This window comes from Delphinapterus leucas, chromosome 2 (genome assembly GCF_059928025.1).
Source record: "Delphinapterus leucas isolate spDelLeu-1000000601 "Yukka" chromosome 2, BTC_Dleu_Yukka2, whole genome shotgun sequence".
Taxonomy (NCBI): domain Eukaryota; kingdom Metazoa; phylum Chordata; class Mammalia; order Artiodactyla; family Monodontidae; genus Delphinapterus; species Delphinapterus leucas.
The window spans coordinates 176196119-176211553 of NC_143130.1; the positions used below are offsets into that span (position 1 = coordinate 176196119).

The 15435-nt window shown below is 56.6% G+C and overlaps 1 protein-coding gene across 1 annotated transcript in view; it reads left to right on the forward strand.

Annotated features, from left to right (window-relative positions):
• The window catches only part of CYP46A1 (cytochrome P450 family 46 subfamily A member 1), a 33800-nt gene extending 22436 nt beyond the window's left edge, over positions 1-11364 (forward strand). Inside the window, exons 8-15 of the mRNA XM_022576113.2 lie at positions 824-974; positions 1152-1214; positions 3283-3355; positions 5952-6036; positions 6695-6805; positions 10029-10117; positions 10895-10961; positions 11158-11364. Coding sequence (XP_022431821.1) covers positions 824-974; positions 1152-1214; positions 3283-3355; positions 5952-6036; positions 6695-6805; positions 10029-10117; positions 10895-10961; positions 11158-11328 — 810 coding nt within the window. The 3' untranslated portion in view covers positions 11329-11364. The remainder of the gene's footprint in view (positions 1-823; positions 975-1151; positions 1215-3282; positions 3356-5951; positions 6037-6694; positions 6806-10028; positions 10118-10894; positions 10962-11157) is intronic.
• The last annotated feature ends 4071 nt before the right edge of the window (positions 11365-15435 follow it).

Below are 15435 nucleotides of genomic sequence, written 5' to 3' on the forward strand. Positions count from 1 at the left end.
CTAAAGATTCTTGACTTTGTTTAATAGTTAAACTATTATTTTGTATTGCTGGACTGTTTTCCTTTCTTTCTGCATTTTACCCCTTCTCTGATTAAATTCACTCTTTGGAACTCGGGGAAGGCCTAGGAGGCTAAGGTTTCTCTATAGACAAGAGGCAGGCGGAGGGCATGGGGGTGGGGGTGGTCTGTTCTGGGAAGACCCCATAGAGTCCTGCTCGGCTACAGTACTTGAGTTGATTCCCAGACAGATGCTCAGGGCCCCCTTCTGTACCCTGGGACTTCAGACTCTGAGCTTAGAGTCCCCTGATGCCACCGCACCTTTTCAGCAGTTAATTTCCCTCTACTTCCCTCTGGCTGAAGTTTCCTCCTTCGATGCGACCCTAATTGCCTCCATCCTTCAGGAATCCCTTCTTATTCCTAATTGCCTCCATCCTTCAGGAATCCCTTCTTATTTTCCAGTGCTCTGTGGGTATTTTAAGGCATCTTTCCCATCATTTCTAGGGATTTGGGGCAGGAAGGGGAAGCCAGTGCTTGGGCTTAGGCCACATGGCTTGCGGCATCTTAGTTGCCAGACCAGGGATCGAACCCGGGGCCCCGGCAGTGAAAGTGCCCTAACCACTGGACCGCCAGAGAATTCCCCATAGCCCACCATTCTGATAAAGTCTCCTGGCTACTTGATCTTTTCTAGAATGTTCTCACATTCTTCCACTCTCCCAGCTTGCCGGTGCCGCTGTGGATTTCTGAAGTCATTTTGGAGTTGGGGGGACAGGGGAGAGGGAAACTGTGTGTCCAGTCCACCACGCTGAGCTGGAACTCTCATTTAGTTTATGCCGGGGAAGTGGAAGCAGCTTCGCGAGGTCCGGGAGAGCGTGCGTTTCCTGCGTCAGGTTGGCAAGGACTGGGTCCAGCGCCGCCGGGAGGCCCTGCAGAGGGGGGAGGACGTGCCTGCTGACATCCTCACACAGATTCTCAAAGGTGCCAGGGCTCCCTCGAGGGCCTTGGGAGGGCCAGGCAGCGGGGGTGCCCCCCATCAGTTGACTCCAGCTGGTTCTGTCTGGCTCTAGGGGGGCGGGGAGTGGGGAGGAGACCAGGATTCTTAGTGTCCCAGGCGGCATCTACTCCTGGGGCTCTGAGACTCGCCTTGTCTTTCAGCTGAAGAGGGGGCCCAGGACGACGAGATCCTGCTGGACAACTTCGTCACCTTCTTCATTGCTGGTTTGTAGCTTCAGCAGCCACCAAAGGTTCAGAGCTTTGCAGGAGTGAAGGGGACCGTGGATGGCTTAAACCCTGGCTCAGAGATTTTCTTAGACAGTCTGAGCAGAGCTCTGCTGTGGAACTGGGGGACTGGAGTGAGGGGAGCAGATGCCCTCTCTCTTAGCTTGGCGAGGCCCAGGAGGCTGTCTTGGTGGCCTCCCACCTGGTTCTGGAGCTGGCGATCGTGAGGATTTGTGAAGCTGTCTTTTTGGGTTCAGGAGAGGTTGGCCACTTGAATTCAAGTCTCTGCCTCACTCAAAATTTATGCCGAGGCCTTCCGTACACTAGCACCAGAAGATGTGCTAAGCAACTTTATTCATTTGCTCATCAAATATTTCTTGAGCGTTGTCCTTCACCTGGAAAACTTCTCCTCACCCTTCAGCAATCCCTTAGGTGTCTCTACCTCACGGAAGCCCTCAGGGATTGCCCAGACTCATCAGGCCCCAGTTAGAAGCTCTCCATGGCGCCCAGAGCTCCTCTCTGCCCACACATCTCACAGTGTTAAGTTGTATGTTTATCGGTGTAATTCGCTAAGGTCTGTCTCCCCCAGCTGATTGCGTGCTCGGTGAGCCAGGGGTTATGTTGTTTTGCTCACCCGTGTATTCCCAGGGCCCAGTGCCGTAGGTACCCATAAAGATCGGATGAAATGAACGAAGACCAGGCACAGGGAAGACAGATGAACAAGATGAGGGATACTTCATAGTCTGTTGGTGGAGGTGAACAGACAGACAGAATTGCCTTGCTGGGCAGTGGATTTTCAGAGGAGGAAGCCTGCCTCCCCTGCGAGAGGGTCACGAAGGGGGAGGGGGTCTGCCATGTGGACGGCGTGGAAGAGGGCCCTCCAGGTGGGGGTCACATTCACAGACAGCCCGGGAGACCTGGAGCAGTAGGGCTGGAGCAGGACTCCAGGGCACCGTCCTCTGTGCGTGATAAAGTGCTTGCTGAATGAAGGCTGGCTGGTCTTCATGCTGTGAGCCAGGGGGCCGAGTCCGGGATGTGGTTCTTCCATAGGCCGGCTCTGTAGCCTGGGCCTCAGTTTCCTCATCTGTAAAATGGGGATGTCCATCCAGCCTTCCAGCTGGGGTTTAATAACTTCCCTCACATCCTCCTCGCAGCCCACCATGAGCCCTGTGCCCCTACCGCAAGGGGCCGGGGAGAGGACAGCTGTGTCTCTCCTCCCATTGTCCTTTGAGGAAACTGAGTCACTGCTGGCAATGCAGAGCCAGGGCCAGGCTTGGACTTCCGGTCACTTCTGATTCCCCGGCCCAGCCTCCCCTATGGGGTCCCCTGGCCGTGACTTGCCCACATTCCAGCCCTGGGAGCAGCAGGACCTCCTTCCCAGCACCTACTTGCTGGAAGGTAGGCCCTCCTCTTGCATTCGAGCAGCCCCTGGGGACCCCTGGCTGGCAGTGGTTGCCACCTGTTAAGCTCCCTACCCCTTTAGAGGAAAGTGGTGCAACTCGGCTCCCTCCCTGGCCAAGCGGGGTGGGGGTGGGGTTGATGCTATCAACTTGACCAGATCCTGCCGGAACCCAGAATCAGCCCTCTCCACCTGGGAAGTCGGTCCCCGTGACAGGAGATGCACCCTCTCCAGACCTCAGGGGCTGGTGCCCGCAGCTTCATGGGCTTTGGGCTTGAAAGCTGTGCTTGACTTGAGTCCTAGCTCTGTTCCTCCTGCTGTGTGACCGAAGAGGGACACATTCCTCTCAGCCTCAGCTTGCTCTTCTGCAAAATGGGGACGAATATCCCTCCAGGCCAGGCAAGGCACAAGGAGGGTTGGAGCAAGGGGCTTTTAGGGTGTGAGACACGGATGCGTGGGGTGAAGGCCATTTCTTTGACAACATAGGCGGCACCAGGAACGCGGAGGTGGACAGGTGTCTCCCTCGTATCTGTACGTCTGGCTCAGCCAAGGGGGAGAAGTGAGGGCTTGAACTACCACCAGAGGCTTGGGGTCTCAGAGGCCAGGCAGGCTGGGCCAGCGGCAGCCCCGTAGGCCTCGTGGAGCCTCCGCTCTCCTCCTTTCCTGCAGGTCACGAGACCTCTGCCAATCACCTGGCATTCACGGTGATGGAGCTGTCGCGCCAGCCGGAGATCTTGGCGAGGTACGAGGAGGGGAGATGGGGGGCTCCCCTTGACGTTGGTGAAGGGGTTTATCTGATGTCTTGTTCCTAGGGGACCACCTGCTCCCATATCCCACGGCTGGGCCCCCTCCAATGTGTCCTGCCTCCCTTCACCCCAGGGTCTTTGCACATGCTGCTCCTACTTCTAGAAGCTCCTCTTCCTGCTTTTCTCCTGGAGAATTCCCCCTCGTCCTCCTCCGCCTTCCTCTTCCCCCTCCTCAGAGGCCTTCTTAGACCCCTGAAGCATCCACTCTGTTTCCCCTCCTAGCCTCCTGCCAGCTCACCACTCTGTTTCCCCTCCTAGCCTCCTCCCAGCTCACCACACTGTTTCCCCTCCTAGCCTCCTCCCAGCTCACAGATGCCTTTTCTCCTGGGACTGTTTGCTTTGAGTCTATTTCAGTCATGAAACCAGAAGCTCCAAGAGGGCAGGGACGTGGCTCTTTCCCTCCCAAGATGTACTCAGGGCCTGGCCAGGGGCTGGCACTGAGGACTGAACAGAATTCCAAGCAAAGTGCTGAGGGAGCGCTTGTCTGCACCTGGCAAGACAAAGGAGGGCATCGCTGGGGAGATGGCATTTGAGCTGGGCCATTGGTTTCCTTAAATACAAACAGTGTCCCTCAAGGACTGTTGCACAGATGGGCTGAGCTAAATGTAAGAGCGCTCTGCAAATGCCGCCGACAGGCTTGGGGGTGGGACCTCCGTGGACATGGGGAAGGGTCCATCAGAGCAAAGGTTGTCATCACCAGCAGGAAAGGGCAGACTGAACGATTGCCTGAGAATATAACACCGTTGACCCTTGAACGACAAGGGTTTGAACCGTGCGGGTCCACTTACACATGGATATTTTCCACTAAATACCTGCTACAGCACCACACAATCCATAGTTGGTTGAATCCGTGGATGTGGAGCCACGGACACGGAGGGCCAACTGTAAAGTGATACTCAGATTTTTGACTGTGCGGAGGGTCGGTGCCCCTAACTCCTGCGTTGTGCAAGGGTCAACTGTAGCTTATTGGTGTTTAAAAATACGTAATAGTATTTATTAAAAATTTTGAAAAAAGCAGAAAAGTTAAAATAATGATTATAATGATAAATCCACCTGCGGTGCCCCATCCACCCAGTGACAGGTCATGATTAATTACTGAATTTTGCCATGTGTATTATCACAACATTGCCCCACAGTTTTGCAACCTCTTCCCAAGTTCTTTTTTTTGAATATTGTGTCTATGTGTATATATGTATATCATATATATATCATATATAATATCATATATATAATAAAATTTACCATTTAAACCATTTTCAAGTGTATGGTTCAGTGGCATTAAGTACATTCACACTGTTGTGGATCCATCACCACCATCCATCCCCAGAACATTTCAGCATCCCAAACGGAAATTGTCCCCGTTAAACACTAACTCCTCACTCCCTGTCTCCCTCCAGCCCCTGGCAACCACCATTCAACTTCCTGTCTCCAGAAATCTGACTCCTCCCGGGACCTCATATGAGCGGAATCATAGTGTATTTGTCCTTTCTGTTTGGCTTGTTTCACTCAGCGTAATGTCCTCAAGGTTCATCCGTGTGGCAGCAAGTGGCAGGATGCCCTTCCATTTTGAGTCTGAGTGATATTCCCTTGTATGTACGGACCGCATCTTGTTTATCCATTCGTCCATCAGTGGACACTTGGGTTGCTTCCACTTTTTGGCTATTGTGAATAGTGCTGCTGTGGACGTCGGTGTGTAAGTGTCTATTTGAGACCCGTCTACCCAGAAGTGGGATTGCTGCATCACATGGCAGTTCTGTGTTTAACTTTTTTTTTTTGCGGTACGCGGGCCTCTCACTGCTGTGGCCTCTCCCGCTGCGGAGCACAGGCTCCAGACGCGCAGGCTCAGCGGCCATGGCTCACGGGCCCAGCCGCTCCGCGGCATGTGGGATCTTCCCTGACCGGGGCACGAACCCGTGTCCCCTGCATCGGCAGGCAGACTCTCAACCACTGCGCCACCAGGGAAGCCCCGTGTTTAACCTTTTGAGGAGCCTCCATACCATTTTCTACGGCAGCTGTACCACTTTACAGCCCCGCCCGCCGTGCACAAGGGCTCTGATTTCTCCACACCCTCACCAGCCTTGTTATTTTCTGTCTTTTGAGAAAAGACCCCATCATGGGTGGGAAGTGGTCCAGGTCCACCTGTACGGCTGCATATTATTCTAACGGTGCACATCCTAAGGCTTGTACCTGCATCCCTGCATCGCTCCTTCTGCTGTTTCCAGCTGCTGTGAACCGGGCTGAAATAGGCATCTTTTTGCAAAGACCTTGTTCTGTGGTGGTTTGTTTCCCACAGCCGATTCCGAGCAGCACACACAGCGGGTGAATGTTTTAAGGGCCTGGAACGTAGTTCCCAGCTGCCCGGGCGTCTGCGTTTGGACTGGGAGGTTCTTTCAAGAACGGGGGCTGGGGAGCAGTGTGTGCAGCAGGGAAGCCCCAGGCCTCTCTCTTCACGCTTCCTCCCAGCCCGCCCTTCTTAAAACTAACGTGGGGCATCTCTCCTTGGAGACGAACTTGTCTTTGTCTGACTGACAGGCTGCAGGCCGAGGTGGACGAGGTCATCGGTTCCAAGAGGCACCTTGACTGCGAGGACCTGGGGAGACTGCAGTACCTGTCCCAGGTGTGGGGATGGGGGAGAAGCTTCTGGGCAGAGGTGGGCGATTCATCGACCAGCCTGCTGCCTCCTTGAACCCTTTAGTACAGGGGTTCTTGAACGTCGCTGCACCTGAGAATCCCCTGGGAGGTTAAAAAACTGCCCATGTCCAGGCTGCTCCAGACCAATGATACTGAGTCGCTGGGGGCGGGACCCAGTATGGCTACGGTTTCCCAGGTGATTCCAGTATGGAAACCAGCCCAGTTAGTAAAACCCAGTTAGGCCTGGGTTCCACAAGCGTTAGGCTTCCCAGCTGGGGGCCAGGCTCAGCAGAGCCCCCCTCCAACCCCCAGCACAGCACAGGAGGAGGCCTTCCTCGAGCTGCCAGAGTCCTCGGGATGGTGGGAGCCCTGGTTTAGAGGGAGGCCTGGCTCTGGTCTCTGGTCTGGTCTGGTCTCTGGCACTGTGGCTTTGCACAACCCCTCCTCTGGGCCTTGGTTTCTCCTTCTGTCACATGAGGGGTTGGACACGCAGAAGACGCTAACCTTGCAGGGGTCAGGGACCCAGTTCGGCCGTGGGTGCACATTCAGCACCGTGAAATGGAGCAGAGGTTCGGGACATGCTTCTGGCACTTTCCATGGGGTCTCCTGATGTCTCTCGTTATCTCCCCGTGTGGTGTCTGCAGGTCCTCAAAGAGTCGCTGAGGCTGTACCCGCCAGCGTGGGGCACCTTTCGTCTGTTGGAGGAGGAGACCTTGATCGATGGGATCCGAGTCCCCGGCAACACCCCGCTCCTGGTGCGTGGGGGCCCTGCCTGCCTGCCCCCAGCTGGTCAATTCGGGGCTGTCCGCTGAGGTCAGGGACTCCTCTGAAGTCCGTGGCCCCGTTATCCTCCCTGACCTCCCCGTGCATTCTTGTTTGAGTCCTACCGTAACCCTGTGATGGATTTTCTCTCCCCACCCCCCTGTCCAGTGTAAGATTACAGAGGATGATTCTAAAAGGGAGGTGCCTCATTTACAGCTGAGGCTGCTGAGGCTCAGAGAAGTTAAGTTACTTTCCTGAGGTCACAAAGCCAGCAAGGAGCAGAATGGGATGTGCCCAGTTTCAGAGCTGGCCCAAATTTGCCCCAGTTCCTTCTCTCTCCACGGCCCCTCCTCCCACTGAGGTTGACTTTCTCCCCCCTCCCCCACCCCGTTCTCCTTTACATTTTGTCCCTTTGGCTGTTTCCTCATTCATTCAGGCTCCATTCATGCACAATGACCTCCCCAAACCCACCACCTGCCCCCAAAACTAGAATGTAACCACCTATGTAGGCATCATTCTCCTGATTCCCCCCAAAAGCTGTCACTCTCCTGAATTTTGTGCTTGCCATTCCCTCGCCTTCGTGTGTGCGCACGCCCACACAAGAATATGTCCTAGGACTTGCTTTGTGACTCAGTCCAATGTCTATTAAGATAGTGTAGATTTCCATGTGTGGCTGTAGGCCATCCATTTTCACTGCTGTGTAATATTCTGCCATGTGAGTTGCACTATTGCACATTGATTCCGGGGTCAGCGGGCATTTGAGAGGGTCCCAGTTTGTTGCCATTATGAGCACAGCTGCTGCTGTCAGCTTTCCTGTCCTTGTGTCCTGATGCAACGTGCAAATGTGTTTTTTGGGTGTGTGCCCAGGAGTGGGAGGGCTGGGTTGTAGGACAGATGACTGATCAACTTTATAAACTAGGGACAAATTATTTTCCAAAGTGGCTTTGCCAGTTCAGACACTCCCTTGCGGTGTAAGAGAGAGTCTGTTCCTTATCTGCCTCACCACTTAGTAGGGGCCAATTGCTTATTTTTTGCCAGTTCAATAAGTTTAAGGAAAGTATTTTGCTGTGGTCTTGATGTGCACTTTCCCGACTACTGGTGAGGTTGGGCAGCCCTACACTGTTTTTCCTCTTCTGTGAGGTGTTTGTTCATTTCCCTCTCTTGGGTCGTTTGTCTTTTCTTATTATTATGTAGAGTTGTCTTCACAAATTCACATGTTAATCTTTTATCAGGTAGATGTGTTGCAAATATCATCTCTAGATAGCGGTTTGTCTTTGTTTTTAATGATCTGACGTTCTTAAATTTTTTAGTGGTTAGTTATCTTGTTTTGTCTCGTTTAAGAAATTCTTCCCTGCTTTGAAGTCAGAAGAGTATTCACTTACATTGTCTTCTACCGATTTTACACTTTTGAAAGTTAAGCTCCTATCTATCTGAAAATGATTTTGCGTATGGTGTGAGGTAAGGGTCTGTGTTTGCTGAGGCTACTATCGCAAAGCATCGCGGACACAGTAGCTTAAAGAGCAGAAATTTATTTTCCCATGGTCCTGGAGGCCAGAAGTTCAAGATTTAGGTGTCAGCATGTTGGTTTCTTCTGAGGCCTCCCTCCTTGGCTTGCAGACAGCTATCTTCTCCCTCCATCTTACCTGGCCTCTTCTCTGTGTGTGTCTGTGTCCTAATCTCCTCTTCTTATAAGAACACCAGTCATACTGGATTAGGGGCCCCGATGACCTCATTTTAACTTAATTACCTCTTTAAAGAGCCTGTCTCCAAATACAGTCACATTCTGAAGTTAGGACTTCAACTTATGAATTTTAGGGGGATGCAGTTCAGCCCCAGACAGAACCTATGTTTATTTTTACATAGGAGAAAGACGTGCTCCAGTCCCACCTGTTGAGTCTCCCGTCCCCAGGGCTCTGCCAAGCCCTCTCCAGCACGTACCAAACCTTCATCCATGTGTGCTTCTTTTTTTTTTTTTTTTCCTTTTTTTGGCCACACCATGGATTTTAGTTCCAAGACCAGGGATCGAACCTGGGTCCTCGGCAGTGAGAGCGTGGAGTCCTAACCACTGGACCGCCAGGGAATTCTGTATCTGTACTTTTTATTTTTTTTAAAAACATCCTGCACCAATAATACCACCTGCCTTAACGACCATCTCTTCAGAATGCCCTTACATCTGGCAGGGCGAGGCCCTGGGGCTGACTCTCAACCCACGTGTGCAACTCCATGGACCTTGAGTGGGCAGACCCAGGCTCTAATCCCGGCCCTGCTCCCTGCTGGCTGGGTCATCTCAGGGAAGACCCTGAACCTCCAGGCCTCAGTACCATCCTTGTAAGATGGGATAATGGTACCTGAGTCAACAGGATAATACAAGATAATGTACATCACGTGTCTGGCAAAAACCCCTGGCACATAGTAGGTGCCCTTTGCTGACCTTAGACCCCTCCTGGTCTTATGCTCCCACTCAGCTCCAGGCCCCCCCTCCAGCCCTGGATGCCCTAGACTCTCACACAGAGAACCAGGGGCAGCACGGGCTTGGGGAGACACTTTGTGCAAAGGTCAGCACCCAGGGCCCAAGTTATGGGGTATGAATGGCCCCTGGGGGCCGGGGCATGGAGCATCAACTTCAATCAGGAGGCACCAGGTGTGCAGGTGAAAGGCTAGTGGGGGCTCTGTGGCTCCCCCACCTCCACCCCGCTGAAGCAAGCCTTGTGCTGAAGAGAAACTTTGAATAATAACAGCTCCCGGGAATCTAGAGAAAGATGGCCTCGCAGCAGACCTGAGTTTGCATCTCATTTTGGCCGCTTACTTGCCAGGTGACTTCAGGCAAGTCATGAACCTCTGAGCCTCAGTTTCCTCATCTGTAAAATGGGGATAATTGTAGCTCCCCCCATAGGGTGAGGTCAAGCATGGGATGAGGTAGCATGCCCAGCTGGTTGGCAGCATATTGGGCTGCCCCCTTTCTTCCTCTTAGAGACTTTTCAGGGGCCAGTGGAATTCCGCACTGGTCCAGATGGGCAGGTGGAGAGATGGCCAGGTGGAGAGATGGGTGGGGAGATGTGTGGGTGGGGAGATGGGCGGGTGGAGTAGAGCAGGGGTGGGGAGTGCGGGAGAGGGTACTCTGCTCCGAGTCTCCCCACTGGGTGACTGCAGCAGGTTGGGGAGGTTCGAGGGGACCCATCCTCGGAGCCAGAGACAAGCAGATCCTCTGCCCGGCAGTTCAGCACCTATGTCATGGGGCGGATGGACACATACTTTGAGGACCCGCTGACTTTCAACCCAGATCGCTTCAGCCCCAAAGCACCCAAGTAAGTCTCTCTTCAAGCTGTCCACAAGTGGAGACCTGGTGGGAGGTTGGTCCCAGAGGCCTCTGGTCTGAGCTGCCTGTGCTCACTGAGCCCACATAGCCTTCCAGATCACTGCGAGGGAGTTATGAACCCCACTCTACCCACATTTACAAGGAGGAAATCACGGCTCAGAGAGGCTAGGTAACTTGCACAAAGACGAACAGCCAGGAAGGGGCAGAACCAAGGTTTGAGCCCAGCTCAGACTGGTTTTAAAGTCTGTGCTCATAACCAGTCCCTTATACTGGGAAGGCCTGTGACTTGGGCAAGTGACGGCATCCCTGCCCCCCCCACACATTGATGCTCCTATCTGAGAAATGGGAATACCGACGGCTCCCTCTAGAGGTGGCTGTGGGGGTGAATGGTTTCAAGTACTGAAGCAGTGGTGGGGAGGAGAGCCAGGCTCAGGGGACAGATGCCTGAGTCCAGACCCAGACCGCCCAGAGCTGGGCATGCGACCGGCTGAATAAGTGGAGTAAGTGATGTAGGGCCTTGGGAGTGTTGCTTTGCCTCTCTGAGCCTCAGTTCCTCCATCTGTGAAATGGGAATAATAACAGCTCCTTCCGGAAGGCTCAAAGGAGGATAAAATGAGACAATGCTGACCCAGAGCTTAGCCGAGTAAGCTGTTGATGTCTTTAGCATGTTCGAAAACCAGCCCTGGCCCAAAGCCGGTCATCACAAGGTTGGCTTTGTCACGACTGTCACGGGGCTGCCTCCTGACGCCTCTCTCCCCGCACGCAGGCCGAAGTTCACCTACTTCCCATTCTCCCTGGGACCCCGCTCCTGCATTGGGCAACAGTTTGCTCAGGTAGGGGGCCAGCGCTGGGGTTTCTGCCCAGAAGTGACTGCGGGGTGACATCTTGTCCAGGAAGCATTTCAGAGCCCTGCTCTGGGTCCCTGGGCTGGGGGCTGGGGGCTGGGGACCCAGGCAGCTGTGGCATTTGCTGTTCATTCCCTCATTCACACCGCTGACCCCCACCCCCACCCCACCCCCGCGCGCACAGATGGAGGTGAAGGTGGTCATGGCCAAGCTGCTGCAGAGGCTGGAGTTCCGGCTGGTGCCCGGGCAGCGATTCAGGCTGCTGGAGCAGGCCACGCTCAAGCCGCTGGACCCCGTGCTGTGCACCCTGCAGCCTCGGGGCTGGCAGCCCGCGCCCCCGCCCCCGCCCTGCTGAGGGGACCCGTGCAGGACCGGACTCCTCCGCCAGGGCCGCGCCCACGCTGTTCCCCTGCCCTCTTCCCCGGGAACGCCCTCCACACTGGCTCCCAGCGGGCCCTCTGCGCACCGCCACCTGCTTCACAGCCCTGAGAGCTCTCCGTCCCCTGCTAACTCCGCTGCCCTTCCTGGACCAGAGCCTGCCATCTCCCAGCTGCCGCCCAGATGTGCTGTTGTCTCCCCCAACCTCTTTGCACAGACCACGCCCTCTGCCAGACATCCTAACTCTTGCTCACTCCCTAAAGCCCTCTTCAGATGTCACCTCCTCCAGGAAGCCCCCCTTGCCACTCCCCGGCTGGGCCAGGGGCTCCTCCTCTGTGCTCCCTTGGCCACCTGTGCTACCTCTAGCACCACACTGACCACACTGTATCATGAGTGTCCTTCGATGTGACCAACTGCCCTGCCAGGCTGTGAGTGCCTCAAGGGCAGAGTCTGCGTGTGATTCACCTCTGAGCCCCCTGTGCCCACCCAGGACCTGGCACAGAGTCGATGCTCAATAAATAAATGTGTTGACTGCATGAATGAACTGCCAGACCAGGCCAGGGCGCTCTGGCCTCCATTTTCTCATCTGTAAAATGGGTGCCTTGTTGAGGCTGATCTCCCTAAGGGCTGATGCAGCTCTGGAAGCTGCCCCTGGAGATGCCCAGACAATGCCACGTTGGCAGAAGACGGCCCAGGTTCCCAGGAGGGCCCCATGTTATGTGCAAGGCCATGCTCCTGGGGGGTGAGGCCGGGACTGTGGGCAGTTTTGAGAGCTTGATTTGAGAGGGTCGGGGGCCCTGGGGCCTGTGTGGTCTAGTCTGCTCCCAACAAGGCCACTGACACTCCAGAGGGCCTCACATAGGATGGAGCCCCCAGGATCTCTCTTGAGGGCAGCTTGGTGGAGCTGAGTGTGGACGCCTGGCCTCACACCCACTGCACCTGTGCACCTGCTGGCACAGGGCTGCCCCTCCTGACCTGGGCAGAGGAGGCTGCTCGGGCCCAGGGGCTGAGACTGTAACCCTCGCGGCGGTGGGTGGGTGAGGAAGCCGTCCCTTCCTCCTCGAGGCTGAGGGGTGGCCAAGGGGCAGGAAGTACTGGACCTGCCATGTCTTCTGGGCCTGTCCAAGGGAAAGGGCTTGTTTCTCCTTCAGCACTTGGGAGTTCATCGTCATGCAGGAACAGCTGGCCCACTGCCCGGGGTACGTGTGCCGGACAGGTCCCCCCACCATACCTGAGAGGGCACAGATCCGGACTGGCCCCTGCTGTACGTCAGCTCCTCAGCCCCTGCTGCAGTCTTGAACGACAGCTCCGAGGGGTCTTCCCAGTTAGCAGACGGGGAAACTGAGGCTCAGGGGAGGAAGTGGCATGCTCAGCACAGGTGGGTGTTCTGCCCTAGGATGGGGCTGCGTTCCCAGCCCAGGCTGGACATGGGGTCCCACGAGAGCGGTCCGCACCTGTGCCTCCGGGCAGGGCGTCTGGCTTCTGGGACGCCTCTGTAGCTGCAGGCTCCTTGCCGAGTGAGGGTCCTCCCACTCCCGCAACCCCGGACTGACCTGAGCGCTCGGCTGGGCCCTTATCAAGCTACACTCCACCCTCTCTGTTTCCATCTCCCTGCCTTGGGGGTGGGGTGGGGAGGCCAGAACCTCCTGTGGCTCTGAGAAGGGTGTGTCTGGGCCAGCTGGATCGGGTCAGCTGGGCTGGGGCCTGGAAACCTTTCCTTTTAAGCCCCCCCCCCAGGAGACCTCAGTGTGCACAGGGCTGGTACCAACCCCCCGGGGCCCAGGCAAGATGGATGGGATTAAAACCAAGGTCCTGCAGCCAGACCTCCTGGGGTCAAATCCTACCCCATCTGTCACTGGTTACGGGGCTTCGCCCCCAGTTTCCCCATTTGTAAGGGAGGACAAATAACAGGACCCGCATCCGAAGTTTTGTGGGAGAATTAAGAACGTTCTACGTGGATGGTGCTTAGCACAGAGCCTTTCAGCGTCAGCGCTCGCTCAGCAGCTGTAAACTGTAACTGGCGGCGGCACCTTTATTGCTGTTACGTCCGGAGGAGGCCGGGCAGTGCAGTTCCCAGAAGAGCCACACGGTGGCGCCCCGGCGCAGCTCTCAGAACTGCGGGTCCGCCGCAGGCAGGGTGGGCGGTGCCTCCCCAACCCTCGGAGGGTCCGGAGGTCCGGAGGGGGAGGGACTCGAGGCGACGCAAGCCCAGCCTCCTGGAGGAGGGGTCAGGGCGAGAGGCGCGGGTGGTCTGGGGCATCCAATGACCCCTGGGATGGGAGTAGGGAGGCGGGCATCACGGTCCCTATTTCACAGATGGGGCATTGAGGCTTGGCGAGGGTCAGGCAGCGGGTGGGGCGGCAGCGATCACTCGGTGCTTCCCCCCCCACCTCTCCGGGCGGTGGGCCCGCGTCTGGTGGTGCGATGCCGGCAGACCCGCAGTGGGACGAGCCGGGAGGTCTGGACTCACCCGGAAGGGGCAGTTTTGGCAAGAAAAGTCCCGCGGTGGAGAAATGCCCAAAGATGAGTATGGCGTCAGGCTGTTTCCTGCTGCTGCACTAGGTCTCTCTGGTCCCCTCTGCCCTGCCGTTCCCTCCCTCAGGACCTCGGGCATTGATGGCCCTTTCCCAGCCCGCCCCCTCATCTGTAAACCTGGACAAGGTGAGGTGGGTCTACAATCTCACTCCGGGCAGGAAACTTCCAGCCTGCACACTCACCCAAGTCCCCCCTGATCCCTCAGGTTCGAGCTGCTCTAACACCTCCCCGGAAGTCACCTCCGGTGCCCTCGGCCCCAGGGGTCTGGAGGCTGGAGATGGGGGACCCTCAGGGTGGGGTGGGGAGGCTGGGGTGGGGAGTGGCCTCAGGAGCCTTGTCTGCTGGTGTGGAGATGAGAAGCTTGGCCCAGCTATGGTCAGAAGGGAGGTTTTCTTCCTCTGCGCTCTGGGTGCTGGGACTGGAGGCTGGCTATGGGGTTGCCTGGCGGCCCTGCTGGGCCTCAGTGGCAGCCAGCATGGATGGGCAGAGGGCCACAACTAGTTGCCCTGCTGGGAAGGTTCTGGATGGGGCTCAGCCCCTCCTGGTTGTCTTGGCCGAGTAGGTATGGTGTCCGCTACCCTAGTAGGTCCAGCCAGGCAGACCCCACAAGCATAGTGTGTGTGGGGTTCCCTGGCTGATCACGAGAGGGGATGGCCACCTGGAGGTGACCTCAGGGAGGGGCGAGAGGGGCCTCAAGCCAGGGGTTCGTTCTGCGTTGCACCCCCTCTGCGTGGACACTTGCTCCCCTCTGAGGAGAGAATCCCACATCTTCTGGCGGCTTCCTGATAAGTATGTGACCCAAAGGGGGGTCTCGAACCCCTAAATGCACCTCTGCCCAGACTTCACCCTGGGCTCCTCCAGACAGCCTTGGGCATCTCTGCCTGGACGTCCAAAAATAACCCCAGCCGGGGGAGGGGGCAGACACTGGGGTATTTCTGGCGGGCGACAGGAGACTTGCAGAGGAGGGACATTTCTCTGAATCAGGGTTGGGATGGGGACAGATGGTCTAGGGCTTTAAAAACACTCATCTCTCCCAGAACATGGCTCTCCCACACTTTCTTCCCACTGGAGGAAACCATGGTCACCCTCCTGGTGTTGCCCACCTTAGGCAGCCTCTGCTGATGGGCTAGCCCCAGCCAGCCAGGCCGAGTGGTCACGCCCAGGGCGGGGGGCCTGAGGGTCACGGCAGAGGATGGGGCCAGAGGAGGCCCGGAGCCTCCCACTCTCGGCTGTCCCACAGGCAGCCTCCAGCTGGCCATGCCCAGGCCCCAGGCCTGCCCTGCAGAAGGCTCCATGGACCTCAAGGCGGTGCGGCCGGGTGGGAGGTGGGGAGTCCTGGAGCCTTTCATGCAGGAGCCCGGCCTCCCAGGTGGGGTGTGGAGGGTCCCAGGGTCAATGCCAGGGCTTGTCTCCCCTCCCCACTCCCAGTCCTTGGGCCCAGCTCCGCTGGTTCAGCTTTTGGGGGGCAGAGGGGGGTGATGCAGCCGTGGCAGAGCTTCTGCATCCCCAGCCTGGGGGCAGGGCCCTTCGGGCGGCCCTGGCATCCTGG